A 19,495-nucleotide genomic window follows, 5' to 3' on the forward strand; every position below is an offset into this window, starting at 1 on the left:
CCGTCATCCGAGGAAATGGACGCGCCGGCCGTCTCTTTTAAGTCCATGGCCGTGGGTGATTCCGTGTCAGAAGACATGGCGTGGAGCCTCGTGTGGGGTGTGGGCGGGCTGCTGCTTCTGGTGTGGGCGCTGAGGACGCTGAACTGGGCGTGGTGGACGCCGAGGCGGCTGGAGCGCGCGCTCCGGGCGCAGGGGCTCAACGGCACCCCCTACCGCTTCCCCAAAGGCGATCTCAAGGAGAACGTGCGGCTCGACAAAGAGGCGCTCTCCACGCCCATGCCTCTCACCCACAACATCGTCCCTCGCGTCCTCCCTTTTCTCCGTCGCGCCATCGACGAGTACGGTAAGCCTCTCTTTTTCGACGTTGTTTTCGAGATATTTGATGCGTGCAATCAACTTGTTTGATTTATTGCCTATTAGAGAGGATCTTGACGAAGGACTCGTGAATCCATGCAGGCAAGATATGCTTCACTTGGTTTGGACCAGTACCCCGAGTGACGATTATGGATCCCGAGTTGGTGAGGGAGGTTCTTTCCAACAAGTTCGGCCACTTTGGTAAGCCCAAAGGAATCCTCCTCGGAAGGTTTCTCTTTAGAGGACTTGTTTCGTACGAAGGCGAAAAGTGGGTGAAACATAGGAGGATTATGAATCCTGCTTTCCATGTTGAGAAGTTGAAGGTGACTCATTGCCCCTATTAGAGACAATCTTGTTTGTAGCTTGGTTTATGTGAAAATGTCGGCCTCCTTCAAGCCTATTGAAACGAATTGACTTCTCTTTTTTTCTCGTATCCTCATCATTTACAGCGAATGTTGCCAGCATTCTGTGCTTGCTGTAGTGATCTGATGAGCAGGTGGGAGAACCTGGTTGGCTCCGAGGCATGTTACGAGTTGGATGTTTGGCCTGAGTTCCAAAGCTTCACCGGAGATGTCATTTCACGAGCAGCTTTTGGTAGCAGTTACGAAGAAGGAAGACAAATTTTCCAACTCCAAGCTGAGCAGGCTGAACTCCTTGTCCAGTCTATCCAAAATCTATACATCCCAGGTTACATGTAAGTTATTGCCTTTGGTTTCTTCATTTATTGTTAGCTGAATGCTGGTTAGTGTAGTGGTTCTATTGAGTAGGCAGTTGGTCGATTGCTGCTTGCTTTGTTGCTCACCCAGTTACAAGCATCCCATGCCTCTTTATCATACTCTCAACCAATAACATAACGAATCGAAACGTTCTTCATTTTTTCGATTGCAGAAGTTGATGATTACTTGTAAAATTTTCTAGAGCAGGTACTCGTTGCAGAAGTTTCAATTAGGATAACTTAGTAAAATCGTGTCTTTATTGCCATCTTCAGGTGGTTCCTTAACACAAACAATAACCGATTGCTTCAATTCTGTTTTTCACATAATCTATTGAGCTAAACCAACTTTACTTTCAAGTAATATGTAGGGTATTGCTAACTAATGGCTATCATACAGGTTTCTTCCGACCCCTAAGAACAAGAGAATAAAAGCAGTCAATAGAGAGGTCCGAGCACTTCTTCGAGGCATAATAAAGAAGAGGGAACAGGCTATAAAATTGGGTCAAGCAAGCAACGATGACCTGTTAGGCATATTGATGGAGTCCAATTTAGAGCACTACCAAGAACATGGGAACAAGAATGCTGGGATGACTACAGAGGATGTGATTGAGGAATGCAAGCTGTTCTACTTTGCAGGGCAAGAAACAACATCTGTGCTGCTAACATGGACAATGATCGTCTTGAGCATGCATCCAGGCTGGCAGATTCGGGCTAGGCAAGAGGTTCTTCAAGTCTTCGGAGAACGCAAACCAGATTTTGATGGCTTGAGTCACTTAAAGAATGTAAGATTTAGTTTTGTTCTTTGTTATCCTGCTTAGTTGACCAGAAAGAACAAAATAAAAAATCAAATAGGGAAACATAAGTTTTTTAAAATTTTAGTTTTGTTAATGTCTATAAAGCAATGAGAGTTAATCTGTTCCTTGTTAAGGATCTGAAATCTGAATTATGTAAACAATGTCTTTACAAAATGCAAGTCAATGATCTTTCACATGTCCTGGATTAGCAGGAGCCTGATGCTGCACCTTTAGTTGCAGATTCAGCAAACCAGTAAACGATGAAGCTTTACTACATTTTAACTGAAATTTTGGGTTGCTTTTCCAATTATAGTGTCGCTATATGTTTGATGAGTGACTTCAAATCATATTATAGAATGTTAGCTTCATTGTTTTCGAATCATATTATAAAATGTTGACTTCATGATGTAACTCTTCAGCCTCAACATATGTATCTAATTAATGAAAAAACCATATTGTCAGAAAGATACAGCTCCTGCTAATCTATGTATCTAAACATCCATGTTTCTTATATTATTAGTTTTATGTTGCTATATGTCTGATAGTTCCTCCATGTTTCTAAATGAAATACAGCTCAAGGATGTCAGTTAGATACTTTCTTTTCTTATACTATATGTCAGAGAATTCTGTTCTTTTACTTTTTGTTTTTGGATTGACCTTTCAGAGAGATCTTACCAAACTTGTCATTATCTAAACATCTGAAACAATCCGCTGGAATTTGTGGCAGGTTACAATGATTCTATATGAGGTTCTCAGGCTATACCCACCAGTGGTTTTCCTCCAGAGGCAGACATACAAGACAATGAAACTTGGAGATGTGATTTACCCACCAGGTGTGATGCTTTTGATGCCGGTAATCTTCATTCACCATGATCCGAACTACTGGGGCAAAGATGCCAACGAGTTCAATCCAGAGAGATTTGCAGAAGGGGTTTCAAAGGCATCAAAAGACCAGATCGCATTCTTTCCATTCGGTGGGGGTCCTCGAATCTGCATCGGCCAGAACTTTGCATTGCTGGAAGCCAAGATGGGACTAAGTATGATCCTTCAACGATTCTCATTTGAGCTTTCACCATCTTATACCCATTCTCCACACAAACTTGTAACTCTTCAACCTCAACATGGTGCTCAAATAAGGTTACGTAGGCTTTGAATCACCTCTTTTGTTTATTCTGATATTACGATATGCTTTGGGCGTGTTCTCTTCATAGATACTCTTCTGTTTCAAGTTGTCTATTGAAAGGTTGTAGTGTTCCGAGCGTTGTACTTGTGCTACGATATTATGCCATAATCATATATTTGGTATATATATATATATATATATATACTTGTACTACGATATTAGATCCAGTTGTTTCGATGAGCATTAGAAGGAAGTTTATTTTTAATGAGGTTTTTTGTTTGTCGAGTGAAGTGTCATGTTGGTTAATTATGGAGCTGTTTATTTTAAGCTTCAGGAATTACTTACTATTAACAATGGTAAATGGCAACAAGATAGATGTCATTTGTTTATGACATTCGAATTGATCAATGCATCATTGCATGAGTGATAAATCTCAAGTTCAAGTTTAAGTACGATCATTATTATGTATGTCATTTGAGATGTAATAAAAATTACTTCTAATTTTTTTTGAAGGAAATAAACGAGATTGATGTTGTCCATCTTTTTCTTCATCGAGAAAACTAGAAAAGGTTCAATCTTTTCCTAACGAACAAGCATCAACTTGACCCAAAAAAAAGCACCTGAAGCAGATCCTAATTCTCTTTCTTTTAATGAATGACTAGAGAAATGTACATTTAATTGAAGATGCCCCGTTCCTGAAAGCCATGCAAAATAAGAAAGTGGCATTATTATTCGGCCTCCTGTGTTCATTGAGGTGAAGAATTCGATAGGTCGGATAAGCTTTGAAGGCTAGCGGTTGTGTGTATGATGTTCACTTGGATATTGTCATCTCCTCACAGTATTTAGTATCCTACACAAGAAAGCAATTTACAAGAATACAATACGTATATCATACGTAGAAAGCAGATAATAAATACGTATTTATATAAGGATTACTCCTTTTGTAGCTACTCTATTATAAACGGTGAAGAGGGCAAAGAGATCATAAGCTCCATCCAACTAACAATCGATCCTCTTTCGATGCTGATCCGGTCCAAGTAATATGGGCCTTAAGATTTGGATGGGCTCTAATCGACGCCGAAGCCTTACCTTTGTGCCCTAAGCCCAGTCTTTCCTCTCCTCGTCTAATCTTCTTCCTCGGTTGCCGCCCTGCCCTCTCCGCGCGAACGGCCAACGACCCGCCGACCGCAGCGCCGGGCCGGCGAACAGGTGCATCGTCTCCTCCTACCATTGTCGTCTTTTTTCTTCTTCTTCGTCCTTGGATTTGAAATATGATTCTTTCGTTTTTTTCTTCTTCCTCTTCATATAATCTGTTGGCTCTAAGTCTCAGTCGCAACTCTATTCGGGTAGAAATATCTCGACCTTGGAAACCCTCGAGGTTACACCTGTTGATTCTTTGAAGGCCACGGGAACCTAATTCTGAAGGGCTAATGTTGAAATGACTGATCATGACGATCTGTTTGTCCTTTGATGGGATTAGTTGTTTTTCCCCCTTCTCCGCGTAGGATTTGTTGCGTGGCCTGTGGGTTTTTCCTCTGTGGAGTAGGACTTAGCAGGCATTTGAATTTTACTATGTCATTATTATCAGTTCTCTAATTAGTTTGAGTCAAGATTTTGTTTGTTTATCGATAGTCTAAAACTCCTCCGGTCTTCTGTCCTAACAAACGTATATGATATAGCCATATCTGAAATTTTCATGGTGGAAATATTGTGATAAGAGTTGCACAGAGGTCAGTGATGTGAACAACTTGGGTGAGCATGTAAAGCTCTAATTGAGCGAGTTTATTATGAGATTTTCCTAAGCCCTAACTAGTCTTGTCTTGCTCAAACCATGATTTATGTCTTCCTACTTTATTTATTGGGTTGCCAGAGAAGTGTTTGGGAGATCCATAGTTCAGCAAGTGGCCAACAGCTTCACCTCACAGTTTGCAGTCATGTCCAAGGCCCAACTCTATGATATCCTCTGTCAAATGAAAGTATACTGTTGTCTCCTCAAAGAAATAAAAATTCTTCCCTTCTTTCGTATATCCACAACGAATGTGATTATCATCAATGCACTTTTTTCTTTCTTTTTGTTTTTTTTTGTAGGCTTTGATAGAACAAAACCAGCAAGAGGCTAGGCAGATCCTCATCGACAACCCTCTCCTGACTCGAGCTCTCTTCCAGGTCCCTTTGCTCTTTCCTTGCGTCATGCTGGCCACTAGGATCTTTTCCTTCACATAATTTAGGAGTGCTGCTTGTGGTATTTTTAATAACTTGGATTTGGATGATGGGATTGGTTTGCGTTCTGTGTCTTCATGGATATTGAGAATTGAGATACACAGTCATGTGATTTCAGATTTTACTATGTAACCTTTTTTTATTAAATAAGTTGCTTTTATTTGGTGCTCTCATTTTATCTTTCATGTCTCATGTTTTTTTTACTCTTTGATAGTGCAGCTGATCTAAGTCCTTAGGACCTTCTTACATTTTAGACTTTAATCAGAATAGGAAATTTTTTTATGAAGTTTTGAAACTTCAGCAGTAGTCTGACCATGAAATTATGCTTCAGGGTTTTTCCAGGGAAGTTATGTGATATGATCTTTAACCAAATATTTGCTGAATTTGGTTGGGCTATTTTGTGCTTTGTATTTCATTATAATTGCGTAACAGTATTCTTTCTCAGCTCTTTGTTGTCAAAAGTCTTGGTGTACATTTAGAAGCAGACAAATTTTACGCGCACACAGATTTATGAATCTGCCACAGTATTCTTAGTCAGCTCACTGTGGGCAAAAGGCTTGATGTGTATTTGGAAGAGGACAAAAATCTTATACACACATGCCTGCACGCACTAACACACATTAACTTTTAGATCAACTGTTCCCTGGAGTAGTCCAGGGATTCTTAAGAAGGTCCCACCAAGTGTGTGAAACCATTTTTGGTGTCTGCTGCAAGTCATGTGTTTTGAAATAAAAATATAAGAAAAATTAAAAAAATCCTTTTTAGGAGCTTTGTATACTTGGTTGAGGTGAGAGGAAGCTAGATGAGACTTGACAGATGGGTTTAAAACAACCTATTATAAGCACAAGCAATGAGATTATGTACATTTAGCAATTTGATAGGTGGATACAACGTGTTGGACTTTATTAATGAAAGCTCATGGTTGATACATAGCTTATGATTGGGTAAAAATGGAAAGGTTCTTCACACTTAAGGTTTAAGAGACATGAACAAAACTATTCAAGTAGTGTGAATTTTGTGCAGTTTGTATTATAGAATGTTGGTCTAAGAGTGCTTAATTAGAAAAAATAGGATGTGAGATACATTATGTGAGATCAGAACTAGGATTCTGACATAAGATGTCCAGAATATCTGGTATGTAAGTCACAAAAGCATTCCTGTAAAATGATGCAAGTTGACTCTTGAACCTGGATCCATTACTGTAATGATAGCCCACTGTTCCACTAGGACATGCACTCTTGCTAGACTGGATATCATGAATATTCTTGTTTTTTTGCTTTGGAGAGAGATGCAGTTTGCTACTTGTATGGGTCATCTTTGATCAAAGTTACAAGTTTTGTGTTTTATTTGACATTTTTCAGAATCTAATTTCTTGAGTCCTTTTTTACTCCTTGTTTTAAAAATTATATGCATAAGCATTATGTATGAAAGTTTGAAGAAGTTTATTATTAAAATTGTGCTTTGTTTCAGGCACAAATAATGCTTGGAATGGTACAATCTCCTAAAGTGGTAATCTTTTATGTATTGATTTAGACAGTACCTTGTAAATCAATAGATTCAGCTGTGAATAACTAATGCTTTCTTGTTTTATAGATGTCCAACACTCAACAAGCTTGGCGACAACCACAACCAGCACAAGTCGGACAGCCACAGATTGTTCACAGTTTGCAGACAGTGCCTGCTAAAGTTGGAGAACAATCTGAACCTGGTTCATCTCAATCACTGCTATCAGCTAGACAACAGCATCCAACACAACCATCCATTTCTGTTCCACCTGCATCTGTTCCACCATTGACCTTCCAATGGAAGGCAATGCCATTGCCACTTTCAGAACCACAAACTAAGGGCTTTCTGAATCTCCAAGTTCCTTCAGTAACACCTATACAATCTTCCCAGATTCAAAATATATCTCAACCCAACCCTGCTGCTCCACATTACTCAAATCTTCCATCCCATATGCCGATGATCTCTGTACATCCACAGCAAACTTTGCAGAATCCTGGACTGGTCAATCAACTCCTGCAGCCGCCATTACCACTGCAGCCTAGACAGGTTGCAATGCAACCTTTTGCTCTTCAGTTTCATCCACGGATGCCTCACTCGCTTGGTCTTCAACCATCCAGTGCACCTCAACAGCTTTTATCACAACCCTTGTTTCACGTAAGTTGGTAACTGGAACCTTCATGACTTTTCCAGGAATTGTTTTCATTTTTATGTGCAGAAGAGATTGCTAACAAAAGATGACAGACCACTCTGAATTGTTCAGTCAGGTATCACACCTCCATCCTCCTTCCCACAAGGTCAGGCACCACTTCCAAGTCAGCCACCACAGCATCTTTATCAGGTACATATATTTTCCTGCTTCCTGAACAAAATGCCTGGTAATTTTGTATGGTGTAGAATTTTCAGCAATGAAAATAACATGAGCAAACAAGCTATGTGTGGTGAACACGAGAATGTTGAGTTATATTGGACATATTAGATTGGTTGAGCAGTAAACATGTATCTCTTGACAAAGTTATGAACATGGTACTACATCACGGAATACAGTTCAACAATAATCGATATCAATAGATAAAAAAAAAAATTAAGCACTCCACCAACATTCAACTAAATTTCGATTCATTCCAAATATGAAGTATTAACCCGTGACACATATTTATCTTTTATATTTATTTATTTTTCATATTTAACCAGTTTAGAACAGTTAATTTTGATTTCGAGTTCAATTTCCAGGCATGGAAAGCGAACTGCATGGTCTGGTTCCCATTTTGCTGATGAATGACGCCCTATTACGAATCAATTTGGGTTCGATTCAGACATTGTCATGGATTGGATGGGCCAAATTGCAAGCCAGGCCGGGCCTATTATGGACTAGGTTTTGGAAGCAATATGAAAGAAATGCTTTTACATATATTATATTTACATCCCTTGCAAAATTTGGCATTATAAATTTTAGTATAACATTATATCCCTCCAAATAGTAAACGACTCCACGTACGTCAGTATCCTTAACGTCCGTGTTAACCACACTTACCGTTGTCAGTATTCGTTTATTTGAGTTAAGTAAATATATGCAATATAAACATTCTAATATACTCTATTGTTATAGTACATATGAGTTTGTAAAAGATATTAATATAATATTTAGAATTTTAATAAATAATTAATTTACAATAATTAATATAAGTTATTGTTGTATAAAAATATTATAACAAGACTCGTTCATCAACTTATGGATAAGAAAAAAAAGAGGTATTTCCCAGAAAAATCAAAAAAATATGTTTTTTTCGAAAATTTACTATATATATATATATATATATATATATATATATATATATATATATATATATATATATATATATATATATATATATATATATATATATATGAAATTTTGGATATGTCTAAGAACAGTAACGTAAGCGCTGAAGTCATCTCGGTCCTTGTTGCCAACTTTGACCGTCGAAAGATCTAATGTACCTCGTCATCCGAGGAAATGGACACGCCGGCCGTCTCTTGTAAGTCCATGGCCGTGGGTGATTCCGTGTCAGAAGACATGGCGTGGAGCCTCGTGTGGGGTGTGGGCGGGCTGCTGCTTCTGGTGTGGGCGCTGAGGACGCTGAATTGGGCGTGGTGGACGCCGAGGCGGCTGGAGCGCGCGCTCCGGGCGCAGGGGCTCAACGGCACCCCCTACCGCTTCCCCAACGGCGATCTCAAGGAGAACGTGCGGCTCGCCAAAGAGGCGCTCTCCACGCCCATGCCTCTCACCCATAACATCGTCCCTCGCGTCCTCCCTTTTCTCCGTCGCGCCATCGACGAGTACGGTAAGCCTCTCTTTTTCGACGTTGTTTTCGAGATATTTGATGCGTGCAATCAACTTGTTTGATGTATTGCCTATTAGAGAGGATCTTGACGAAGGACTCGTGAATCCATGCAGGCAAGATATGCTTCACTTGGTTTGGACCAGTACCTCGAGTGACGATTATGGATCCCGAGTTGGTGAGGGAGGTTCTTTCCAACAAGTTCGGCCACTTTGGTAAGCCCAAAGGAAACCCCCTCGGAAGGTTTCTCTTTAGAGGACTTGTTTCGTACGAAGGCGAAAAGTGGGTGAAACATAGGAGGATTATGAATCCTGCTTTCCATGTTGAGAAGTTGAAGGTGACTCATTGCCCCTATTAGACAATATCTTGTTTGTAGCTTGGTTTATGTGAAAATGTCGGCCTCCTTCAAGCCTATTGAAACGAATCGACTTCTCTCTTTTTCTCTTTTCCTCATCATTTACAGCGAATGTTGCCAGCATTCTGTGCTTGCTGTAGTGATCTGATGAGCAGGTGGGAGAACCTGGTTGGCTCCGAGGCATGTTACGAGTTGGATGTTTGGCCTGAGTTCCAAAGCTTCACCGGAGATGTCATTTCACGAACAGCTTTTGGTAGCAGTTACGAAGAAGGAAGACGAATTTTCCAACTCCAAGCCGAGCAGGCTGAACTCTTTATCCAGTCTATCCAATATCTATACATCCCAGGTTACATGTAAGTTATTGCCTTTGGTTTCTTCATTTATTGTTAGCTGAATGCTTGTTAGTATAGTGGTTCTATCGAGTAGGCAGTTGGTCGATTGCTGCTTGCTTTGTTGCTCACCCAGTTACAAGCATCCCATGCCTGTTTATCATACTCTCAACCAATAACAGAACGAATCGAAACATTCTTCATTTTTTCAATTGCAGAAGTTGATGACTACTTGTAAAATTTTCTGGTACTTGTTACAGAAGTTTCAATTAGGATAACTTAGTAAAATAGTGTCTTTATTGCCATCTTCAGGTGGTTCCTACAAGAGCTTTAACACAAACAATAACCGATTGCTTCAATTCTGTTTTTCACATAATCTATTGAGCTAAACCAACTTTACTTTCAAGTAATATGTAGGGTATCGCTAACTAATGGCTATCATACAGGTTTCTTCCGACCCCTAAGAACAAGAGAATAAAAGCAGTCAATAGAGAGGTCCGAGTACTTCTACGAGGCATAATAAAGAAGAGGGAACAGGCTATAAAATTGGGCAAAGCAAGCAACGATGACCTGTTAGGCTTATTGATGGAGTCCAATTTAGAGCACTACCAAGAACATGGGAACAAGAATGCTGGGATGACTACAGAGGATGTGATTGAGGAATGCAAGCTGTTCTATTTTGCAGGGCAAGAAACAACAGCTGTGCTGCTAACATGGACAATGATCGTCTTGAGCATGCATCCAGGCTGGCAGATTCGGGCTAGGCAAGAGGTTCTTCAAGTCTTCGGAGAACGCAAACCAGATTTTGATGGCTTGAGTCACTTAAAGAATGTAAGATTTAGTTTTGTTCTTTGTTATCCTGCTTAGTTGACCAGAAAGAACAAAAAAAAAAATCAAATAGTGAAACATTAGTTTTTTAAAATTTTAGTTTTGTTAATGTCTATAAAGCAATGAGAGTTAATCTGTTCCTTGCAACTTGGGTGGTTAAGGATCTGAAATCTGAATTATGTAAACAATGTCTTTACAAAATGCAAGTCAATGATCTTTCACATGTCCTGGATTAGCAGGAGCCTGATGCTGCACCTTTAGTTACACATTCAGCAAACCAGTGAACGATGAAGCTTTCCTACATTTTAACTGAAATTTTGGGTTGCTTTTCCCATTATAATGCGGCTATCTGTTTGATGAGTGACTTCAAATCATATTATAGAATGTTAGCTTCATGGTTTTCGAATCATATTGTAAAATGTTGACTTCATGATGTAACCTATTAATGAAAAAACCATATTGTCGGAAAGATACAGCTCCTGCTAATCTATGTATCTAAACATCCATGTTTCTTATATCATTAGTTTTATGTTGCTATATGTCTGATAGTTCCTCCATGTTTCTAAATGAAATACAGCCAAGGATGTCAGTTAGATACTCTCTTTTCTTATCCTATATGTCAGAGAATTCTGTTCTTTTACTTTTTTATTTTGGATTGAACGGCAAGAGAGATCTTACCAAACTTGTGATTATCTAAACTTCTGAAACAATCCGTTGGAATTTGTGGCAGGTTACAATGATTCTATATGAGGTTCTCAGGCTATACCCACCAGGGGTTTTCCTCCAGAGGCAGACACACAAGACAATGAAACTTGGAGATGTGATTTACCCACCAGGTGTGACGCTTTTGTTGCCGGTAATCTTCATTCACCATGATCCGAACTACTGGGGCAAAGATGCCAACGAGTTCAATCCAGAGAGATTTGCAGAAGGGGTTTCAAAGGCATCAAAAGACCATGTCGCATTCTTTCCATTCGGTGGGGGTCCTCGAATCTGCATCGGCCAGAACTTTGCATTGCTGGAAGCCAAGATGGGACTAAGTATGATCCTTCAACGATTCTCGTTTGAGCTTTCACCATCTTATGCCCATTGTCCACACACGCTTATAACTCTTCAGCCTCAACATGGTGCTCAAATAAGGCTACGCAGGATTTGAATGACCTCTTTTGTTTATTCTGATATTTCGATATGCTTTGGGTGTTTTCTCTTAATAGATATTCTTTTCTGTTTCAAGTTGTCTATTGATTAAGGTTGTAGTGCTCCGAGCGTTGTACTTGTGCTACGATATTATACCATAATCATACATTTGGTATATATATATATATATATATATATATATATATATATATATATATATATATATATATATATATATATATATATATATATATCCAGTTGTTTCGATGAGCATTTGAAGTAAAGTTTATTTTTAATGAGGTTTTTTGTTTGTTGAGTGAAGTGTCATGTTGGTTAATTATGGAGCTGTTTATTTTAAGCTTCATGAAGTACTATTAACAATGGTAAATGGCAACAAGATAGATGTCATTTGTTTATGACATTCGAATTGATCAAGGAGTGATTAATCTCAAGTTCAAGTTCATGTACGATCATTATGTATGCCATTAGAGATGTAACAAAAATTGCTTCTAATTTTTTTAAGAAAATAAACGAGTTGGATGTTGTCTATCTTTTTCTTCATCGAGAAAACTAGAAAAGGTTCAATCTTTTTCGAACGAACAAGCATCAACTTGACCCAAAAAAAATCACTTTCTCTTTTTCTTCATCGGGAAAACTAGAAAAAAGTTTAATCTTTTTCTAACGAAGAAGCATCAACTTGAGCATATCCTAATTCTCTTTCTTTTAATGAATGACTAGAGAAATGTACATTTAATTGGAAATGCCCAGTTCCTGAAAGCCATGCAAAAAAAGAAAGTGGCATTATTATTCGGCCTCCTGTGCTCATTGAGGTGAAGAATTCAATAGTTCGGATAAGCTTTGAAGGCTAGCGGTTTGTGTGTATGATGTTCACTTGGATATTGTCATCTCCTCACAGTATTTAGGATAATTTACAAGACTACAATACGTATATCATACGTAGAAAGCAGATAATAAATACATTTTTATAAGGATTACTCCTTTTATAGCTACTCTATTATAAAGGGTGAAGAGGGCAAAGAGATCATAAGCTCCATCCAACTAACAATCGATCCTCTATCGATGCTGGTCCGGTCCAAGTAATATGGGCCTTAAGATTTGGATGGGCTCTAATAGACGCCGAAGCCTTGCCTTTGTGCCCTAAGCCCAGTCTTTCCTCTCCTCGTCTAATCTTCTTCCTCCGCTGTCGCCCTGCCCTCTCCGCGCGAACGGCCAACGACCCGTCGACCGCAGCGCCGGGCCGGCGAACAGGTGCATCGTCTCCCCCAACCATTGACGTCTTTTTTCTTCTTCTTCGTCCTTGGATTTGAAATATGATTCTTTCGTTTTTTTCTTCTTCCTCTTCATATAATCTGTTGGCTCTAAGTCTCAGTCGCAACTCTATTCGGGTAGAAATATCTCGACCTTGGAAACCCTCGAGGTTACACCTGTTGATTCTTTGAAGGTCACGGGAACCTAATTCTGAAGGGCTAATGTCGAAATGACTGATCATGACGATCTGTTTGTCCTTTGATGGGATTAGTTGTTTTTTTTCCCCTTCTCTGCGTAGGATTTGTTTCGTGGCTTGTGGGCTTTTCCTCTGTGAAGTAGGACTTAGCAGGCATATGAATTTTACTATGTCATTATTATCAGTTCTCTAATTAGTTTGAGTCAAGATTTTGTTTGTTTATCGATAGTCTAAAACTCCTCCGGTCTTCTGTCCTAACAAACGTATATGATATAGCAATATCTGAAATATTCATGGTGGAAATATTGTGATAAGAGTTGCATAGAGCTCAGTGATATGAACAACTTGGGTGAGCATGTAAAGTTCTAATTGAGCGAGTTTATTATGAGATTTTCCTAAGCCCTAACTAGTCTTGTCTTGCTCAAACCATGATTTATGTCTTCCTACTTTATTTTTTGGGTTGCCAGAGAAGTGTTTGGGAGATCCATAGTTTTGAAGTTGGAAGAGAGGAGGAGGATGACCGCACAGCAGCCTCAGCAGCAGCAGCAAGTGGCCAACAGCTTCACCTCATAGTTTGCAGTCATGTCCAAGGCCCAACTATATGATATCCTCTGTCAAATGAAAGTATGCTCTTGTCTCCTCAAAGAAATAAAAATTCTTCCCTTCTTTCGTATATCCACAACGAAAGTGATTATCATCAATGCTCTTTTTTCTTTCTTTTTGTTTTTTTTTGTAGGCTTTGATAGAACAAAACCAGCAAGAGGCTAGGCAGATCCTCATCGACAACCCTCTCCTGACTCGAGCTCTCTTCCAGGTCCATTTGCTCTTTCCCTGCGTCATGCTGGCCACTAGGATCTTTTCCTTCACATAATTTAGGAGTGCTGCTTGTGGTTTTTTTAATAACTTGGAATTGGATGATGGAATTGCTTTGCGTTCTGTGCCTTTATGGATATGGAGAATTGAGATACACAGTCATGTGATTTCAGATTTTACTATGTAACCTTTTTTTATTAAATAAGTTGCTTTTATTTGGTGCTCTCATTTTATCTTTCATGTCTCATGTTTTTTTTACTCATCGATAATGCAGCTGATCCAAGTCCTTAGGACCTTCTTACATTTTAGACTTTAAACAGAATAGGAAATTTTTTTATGAAGTTTTGAAACTTCAGCAGTAGTCTGACAATGAAATTATGCTTCAGGGTTTTTCCAGGGAAGTCATGTGATATGATCTTTAACCAAATATTTGCTGAATTTGGTTGGGCTATTTTGTGCTTTGTACTTCATTATAAATGCGTAACAGTATTCTTTCTCAGCTCTTTGTTGTCAAAAGTCTTGGTGTACATTTAGAAGCAGACAAATTTTACGCGCACACAGATTTATGAATCTGTCACAGTATTCTTAGTCAGCTCATTGTGGGCAAAAGGCTTGATGTGTATTTGGAAGAGGACAAAAATCTTATACACACATGTCTGCACGCACACACGCACATTAACTTTTAGATCAACTGTTCCCTGGAGTAGTCCAGGGATTCTTAAGAAGGTCCCACCAAGTGTGTGAAACCATTTTTGGTGTCTGCTGCAAGTCATGTGTTTTGAAATAAAAATATAACAAAAATAAAAAAAATCCTTTTTAGGAGCATTATATACTTGGTTGAGGTGAGAGGAAGCTAGACGAGACTTGACAGATGGGTTTAAAATAACCTATTATAAGCACAGGCAATGAGATTATGTACATTTAGCAATTTGATAGGTGGATACAACGTGTTGGACTTTATTAATGAAAGCTCATGGTTGATACATAGCTTATGATTGGGTAAAAATGGAAAGGTTCTTCACACTTAAGGTTTAAGAGACATGAACAAAACTATTCAAGTAGTGTGAAATTTGTGCAGTTTGTATTATAGAATGTTGGTCTAAGAGTGCTTAATTAGAAAAAATAGGATGTGAGATACATTATGTGAGATCAGAACTAGGATTCTGACATAAGATGTCCAGAATATCTGGTATGTAAGTCACAAAAGCATTCCTGTAAAATGATGCAAGTTGACTCTTGAACCTGGATCCATTACTGTAATGATAGCCCACTGTTCCACTAGGACATGCACTCTTGCTAGACTGGATATCATGAATATTCTTGTTTTTTTGCTTTGGAGAGAGATGCAGTTTGCTACTTGTATGGGTCATCTTTGATCAAAGTTACAAGTTTTGTGTTTTATTTGACATTTTTCAGAATCTAATTTCTTGAGTCCTTTTTTTTCTCCTTGTTTTAAAAATTATATGCATAAGCATTATGTATGAAAGTTTGAAGAAGTTTATTATTAAAATTGTGCTTTGTTTCAGGCACAAATAATGCTTGGAATGGTACAATCTCCTAAAGCGGTAATCTTTTATGTATTGATTTAGACAGTACCTTGTAAATCAATAGATTCAGCTGTGAATAACTAATGGTTTCATGTTTTGTAGATGTCCAACACTCAACAAGCTTGGCAACAACCACAACCATCACAAGTCGGACAGCCACAGATTGTTCACAGTTTGCAGACAGTGCCTGCTAAAGTTGGAGAACAATCTGAACCTGGTTCATCTCAATCACTGTTATCAGCTAGACAACAGCATCCAACACAACCATCCATTTCTCTTCCACTTGCATCTGGTTCATCTCAATCACTGCTATCTGCTAGACAACAGCATCCAACACAACCATCCATTTCTGTTCCACCTGCATCTGTTCCACCGTTGACCTTCCAATCGAAGGCAATGCCATTGCCACTTTCAGAACCACAAACTAAGGGCTTTCTGAATCTCCAAGTTCCTTCAGTAACACCTATACAATCTTCCCAGATTCAAAATATATCTCAACCCAACCCTGCTGCTCCACATTACTCAAATCTTCCATCCCATATGCCGATGATCTCTGTACATCCACAGCAAACTTTGCAGAATCCTGGACTTTTCAATCAACTCCTGCAGCCGCCATTACCACTGCAGCCTAGACAGGTTGCAATGCAACCTTTTGCTCTTCAGTTTCATCCACAGATGCCTCACTTGCTTGGTCTTCAACCATCCAGTGCACCTCAACAGCTTTTATCACAACCCTTGTTTCATGTAAGTTGGTAACTGGAACCTTCATGACTTTTCCAGGAATTGTTTTCATTTTTATGTGCAGAAGAGATTGCTAGCAAAAGATGACAGACCACTCTGAATTGTTCAGTCAGGTATCACACCTCCATCGTCCTTCCCACAAGGTCAGGCACCACTTCCAAGTCAGCCACCACAGCATCTTTATCAGGTGCATATATTTTCCTGCTTCCTGAACAAAATGCCTGGTAATTTTGTATGGTGTAGAATTTTCAGCAATGAAAATAACATAAGCAAACAAGCTATGTGTGGTGAACACGAGAATGTTGAGTTATATTGTACATATCAGATTGGTTGAGCAGTAAACATGTATCTCTTAACAAATTTATGAACATGGTACTACATCACGGAATACAGTGTGCAACAATAATCTGAGTTCACCAAATTAGAATATTTTGACCATCTAATTTGTCTCTTCTGTTCTTTTTCTGTACCAATTATAACAGTTGTTGTGCCAAATCATTGGTCTTCAATTTTCTAAATGCCCTTAATCAGTAAAAGCAACACACATTTCCTGGGATCACATGGTCAGGTTATTCTCTGTACCAAATATGGTTACAATTTACTCTCCCTAATAACATGATATCATAGAAATTGCGTTTTCTGAGAGATTTTTTTTTTCCTTTTCATAATAAGCTGTGACATTGTGGTGGAAACAAACTGGTAACCTCTACAAGTGACTGTTTATTGCTTCCATGTACACCATCTTGATAAAGTTGTTTTCTTCTAGCAGGTTGGTTCTTCACACATAGGCACAGATTATGGCACTCAAGTCAGCACCTCCATGCAAAAAGACAGGGGCGCTCCTTGGGTACTTGGCTCCCAACTGCCAGGACTCCCACCGATGATTTCTGGACAGATGGCCACAGGCACCAGTGGCCAGCCACCTCGGGCTCCACCAGTAAAGCCCTCAGTGGACTTTTTAAAATCTTTTTCTCTAGGCCTGAATTTAGTTGGTGTGACCAAAATAATTTTGCCAGTTGCTGACCCTGTCTTTATGGTTGTGCAGTTGACACCAGAAATGGAAAAGGCATTGCTTCAGCAGGTTATGGGCCTCACGCCAGAACAGATCAATCTTCTACCCCCGGAGCAAAGGAATCAAGTGCTTCAACTACGGGAAATGCTAAAATGATTACGATATGGGCCTTTCATTTATCTTGCGTGCTTTTGATAACCGGCTCTCTCCATATTTGCTGACCTGAATCAACAGTGGAGTGCGACTTGCTGCTTCCAATGTGTTCTACAGTTCAGGCGATTTATGTAAGCTGCACTGTAGTGTTCGTTGGCCTAACACAGAATTCCCAGTGTGTTTTGCTGGTGGCGGAAGCATCTTGTGTGAGGTACTTCAGGGCCGGTGGTGATGGTAGGAGTATAGTTGTCAAAGGCAGACCGAATTGATTGGTCGATTGGCAATCGAGAATCCAACCGTTGGCTAGTTACATTTTTAGATTGGATAAATTTTTTATTCCATATATACTAAAATGTGTTTGAATATAGTTGTTCTTTATTTTTTCGTGGAGGATTTTTATTTTCTAAAATATGGTTTTCTTAATGTTATTAAAGTGTCACTTCTATCATCTCTTTGGTCACCATCATTTTTATTGTCATTATTTTATTATTAGAATGTTATTTTTTATTTATCTATTTCATCATCCTTATTTTTTTAAGCTAATTATATATTATTTTTTATAGTTAATTATATTTAGTATTTTGGTCTTTATACTTAAAAAAATTATGTTATAATCTTTATACTTATGAAAATAAAATATTTTATATCGTTTTATTTTTATGTCATCGACTCTATTAATGGATGATATCGCATGTGCAAATGATTTTAAAATCATGATTTCGTTCTTTCCTTTGGCTTTGTTATTCTCTGGGACAACCTATTGGGAAGAGAAAGCTTTGATTAAATTTCGAATGCTTGTTTATCATAACGAGCTTGTTGAGGGTTGATACTGCTAGGAAGACAACCTTGGATTTTATTGCTAGCAATGATTACGACGGAGGCTTTGGAGTTGCTGAAGTTGTTAGGCATTTGAGAGTTGAAACGATTGTTGTTTAAGAATATAGCGTCAAACTCCTTGTCGAAGAGCATCGACGATAATGCTCCCTTGAAGTCATTGAATCGAAGTTTGAGGTATTTAAGTGACGGTAGGCAAAGGGCAACGTTCGGGAACGGGTTGATGAAGCTGTTGTTCTTAGTGTCGAGCTCGTGGAGGAGTTTAAGTTGAGAGATGTTTGGGAGGATGATGTCATAGAAGAGATTGGAGTTGATGTGGAGGAAGGCGGCGTCATTCAAGAGGCCGAGCTCTGTGAGAGGTACTTGGTGATATCGATGTTGTTAAGGTCAATGTCGACGACGATGTTGACTAAGGGGTCGTTCGACGTCATAGTGCAGAAAACACTATAATAGCCATACATGTTAGGGTCGATCCAATTGTCGGAGAAGTTGTGGGGCTCAAAGTATATGACATTCTTCCATGCCCTCAAACTAACGTAGGTGCGATGGAGGCGGGGATTGGCGATGGTGATGCCAATCTCGACATCAAACTTGAAGTCATTGAGGAGGTCTCCCTTTTTCGAAAGGGCCAGAAGCTAACAGTGCGCAATGGAGATAACCATGGCGTTGGAGAGGGTCGAGGAAAGGCGCAAAAAGAAAAAGAAGTAGAGCAAGATAGCAAAGTTAGAGGGAAAGATGAAATCGGAGAAGGATAGCAAAGCTTCCACAAAAGTTATCCTTACGTGAAATTAATATCTTTAGACGATAAGAATAGTGATTACGAAATTATATTTTTATCTCTTTTTCAACGTCATTTTGAGTATGTGTATCTTCAATTAGTAAAGTCATCTATTAGTAGAGTCGTCATAAGTATAAAGATCTCAATATAAATTTTTGAAATATAGGGATCGGGATGTTAGCCCATTTTTTTTCATCAAGCATTTCTCATCATCCTCTCTTGTTATTATTCTTTTTCCTCCTTTTTTTATTGACAAGACTCAATTATTTTTATAAAAATATTAATTATATAATAAGTTCCAAAAAATTAAAAATCTCCTCCGAGACATAAAGATCTTGCCAGATTGTCAGCAACAATATCGTTCATCCTGTTTACATGCTCAAATATCAAAACAATTGGCACACTCATGTTTCCTTCTCTCATCACCTCATGCATTGTATTACTATCATATTTCTCTATTGATCACAAATGAA

General features: G+C 38.8%; 4 protein-coding genes across 7 annotated transcripts; all 4 read left to right on the forward strand.

Annotated features, from left to right (window-relative positions):
* On the forward strand, window positions 1-3,199 carry LOC135643238 (cytochrome P450 CYP72A616-like). The gene is made up of 5 exons (XM_065159949.1): window positions 1-343; window positions 457-677; window positions 804-1,048; window positions 1,467-1,851; window positions 2,591-3,199. The coding sequence occupies exons 1-5, from the start codon at window positions 16-18 to the stop codon at window positions 3,014-3,016; spliced, it is 1,605 nt and encodes a 534-aa protein (XP_065016021.1). The 5' UTR covers window positions 1-15; the 3' UTR covers window positions 3,017-3,199.
* An 872-nt stretch (window positions 3,200-4,071) lies between these two features.
* Window positions 4,072-8,476, forward strand: LOC135643241 (cleavage stimulating factor 64-like). 3 transcript variants are annotated; one of them, XM_065159953.1, is made up of 7 exons: window positions 4,072-4,195; window positions 4,857-4,962; window positions 5,075-5,152; window positions 6,677-6,715; window positions 6,800-7,366; window positions 7,454-7,550; window positions 7,943-8,476. In XM_065159953.1, the coding sequence occupies exons 2-7, from the start codon at window positions 4,921-4,923 to the stop codon at window positions 8,188-8,190; spliced, it is 1,071 nt and encodes a 356-aa protein (XP_065016025.1). In that variant the 5' UTR covers window positions 4,072-4,195; window positions 4,857-4,920; the 3' UTR covers window positions 8,191-8,476. The 3 variants fall into 3 exon arrangements, with proteins under 3 accessions (XP_065016025.1, XP_065016027.1, XP_065016028.1); XM_065159956.1 differs by having other exon boundaries at window positions 4,077-4,195; window positions 7,473-7,550; window positions 7,943-8,118; XM_065159955.1 differs by lacking the exon at window positions 7,943-8,476 and having other exon boundaries at window positions 4,076-4,195; window positions 7,473-7,705.
* A 201-nt stretch (window positions 8,477-8,677) lies between these two features.
* LOC103993022 (cytochrome P450 CYP72A616) lies at window positions 8,678-11,775 on the forward strand. Its single transcript, XM_065159950.1, has 5 exons — window positions 8,678-9,033; window positions 9,147-9,367; window positions 9,494-9,738; window positions 10,161-10,545; window positions 11,273-11,775. Exons 1-5 carry the CDS (start codon window positions 8,706-8,708, stop codon window positions 11,696-11,698), a joined length of 1,605 nt encoding a protein of 534 aa, XP_065016022.1. The 5' UTR covers window positions 8,678-8,705; the 3' UTR covers window positions 11,699-11,775.
* A 1,038-nt stretch (window positions 11,776-12,813) lies between these two features.
* LOC135586078 (cleavage stimulating factor 64-like) lies at window positions 12,814-17,794 on the forward strand. Of its 2 annotated transcripts, none has more exons than XM_065159951.1 (8): window positions 12,814-12,948; window positions 13,612-13,768; window positions 13,881-13,958; window positions 15,484-15,522; window positions 15,607-16,248; window positions 16,355-16,432; window positions 17,012-17,182; window positions 17,291-17,794. In XM_065159951.1, the coding sequence occupies exons 2-8, from the start codon at window positions 13,727-13,729 to the stop codon at window positions 17,411-17,413; spliced, it is 1,173 nt and encodes a 390-aa protein (XP_065016023.1). In that variant the 5' UTR covers window positions 12,814-12,948; window positions 13,612-13,726; the 3' UTR covers window positions 17,414-17,794. The 2 variants fall into 2 exon arrangements, with proteins under 2 accessions (XP_065016023.1, XP_065016024.1); XM_065159952.1 differs by having other exon boundaries at window positions 12,815-12,948; window positions 17,015-17,182.
* The last annotated feature ends 1,701 nt before the right edge of the window (window positions 17,795-19,495 follow it).

The sequence above is a fragment of the Musa acuminata genome, chromosome BXJ3-7, assembly GCF_036884655.1.
Source record: "Musa acuminata AAA Group cultivar baxijiao chromosome BXJ3-7, Cavendish_Baxijiao_AAA, whole genome shotgun sequence".
NCBI lineage: Eukaryota > Viridiplantae > Streptophyta > Magnoliopsida > Zingiberales > Musaceae > Musa > Musa acuminata.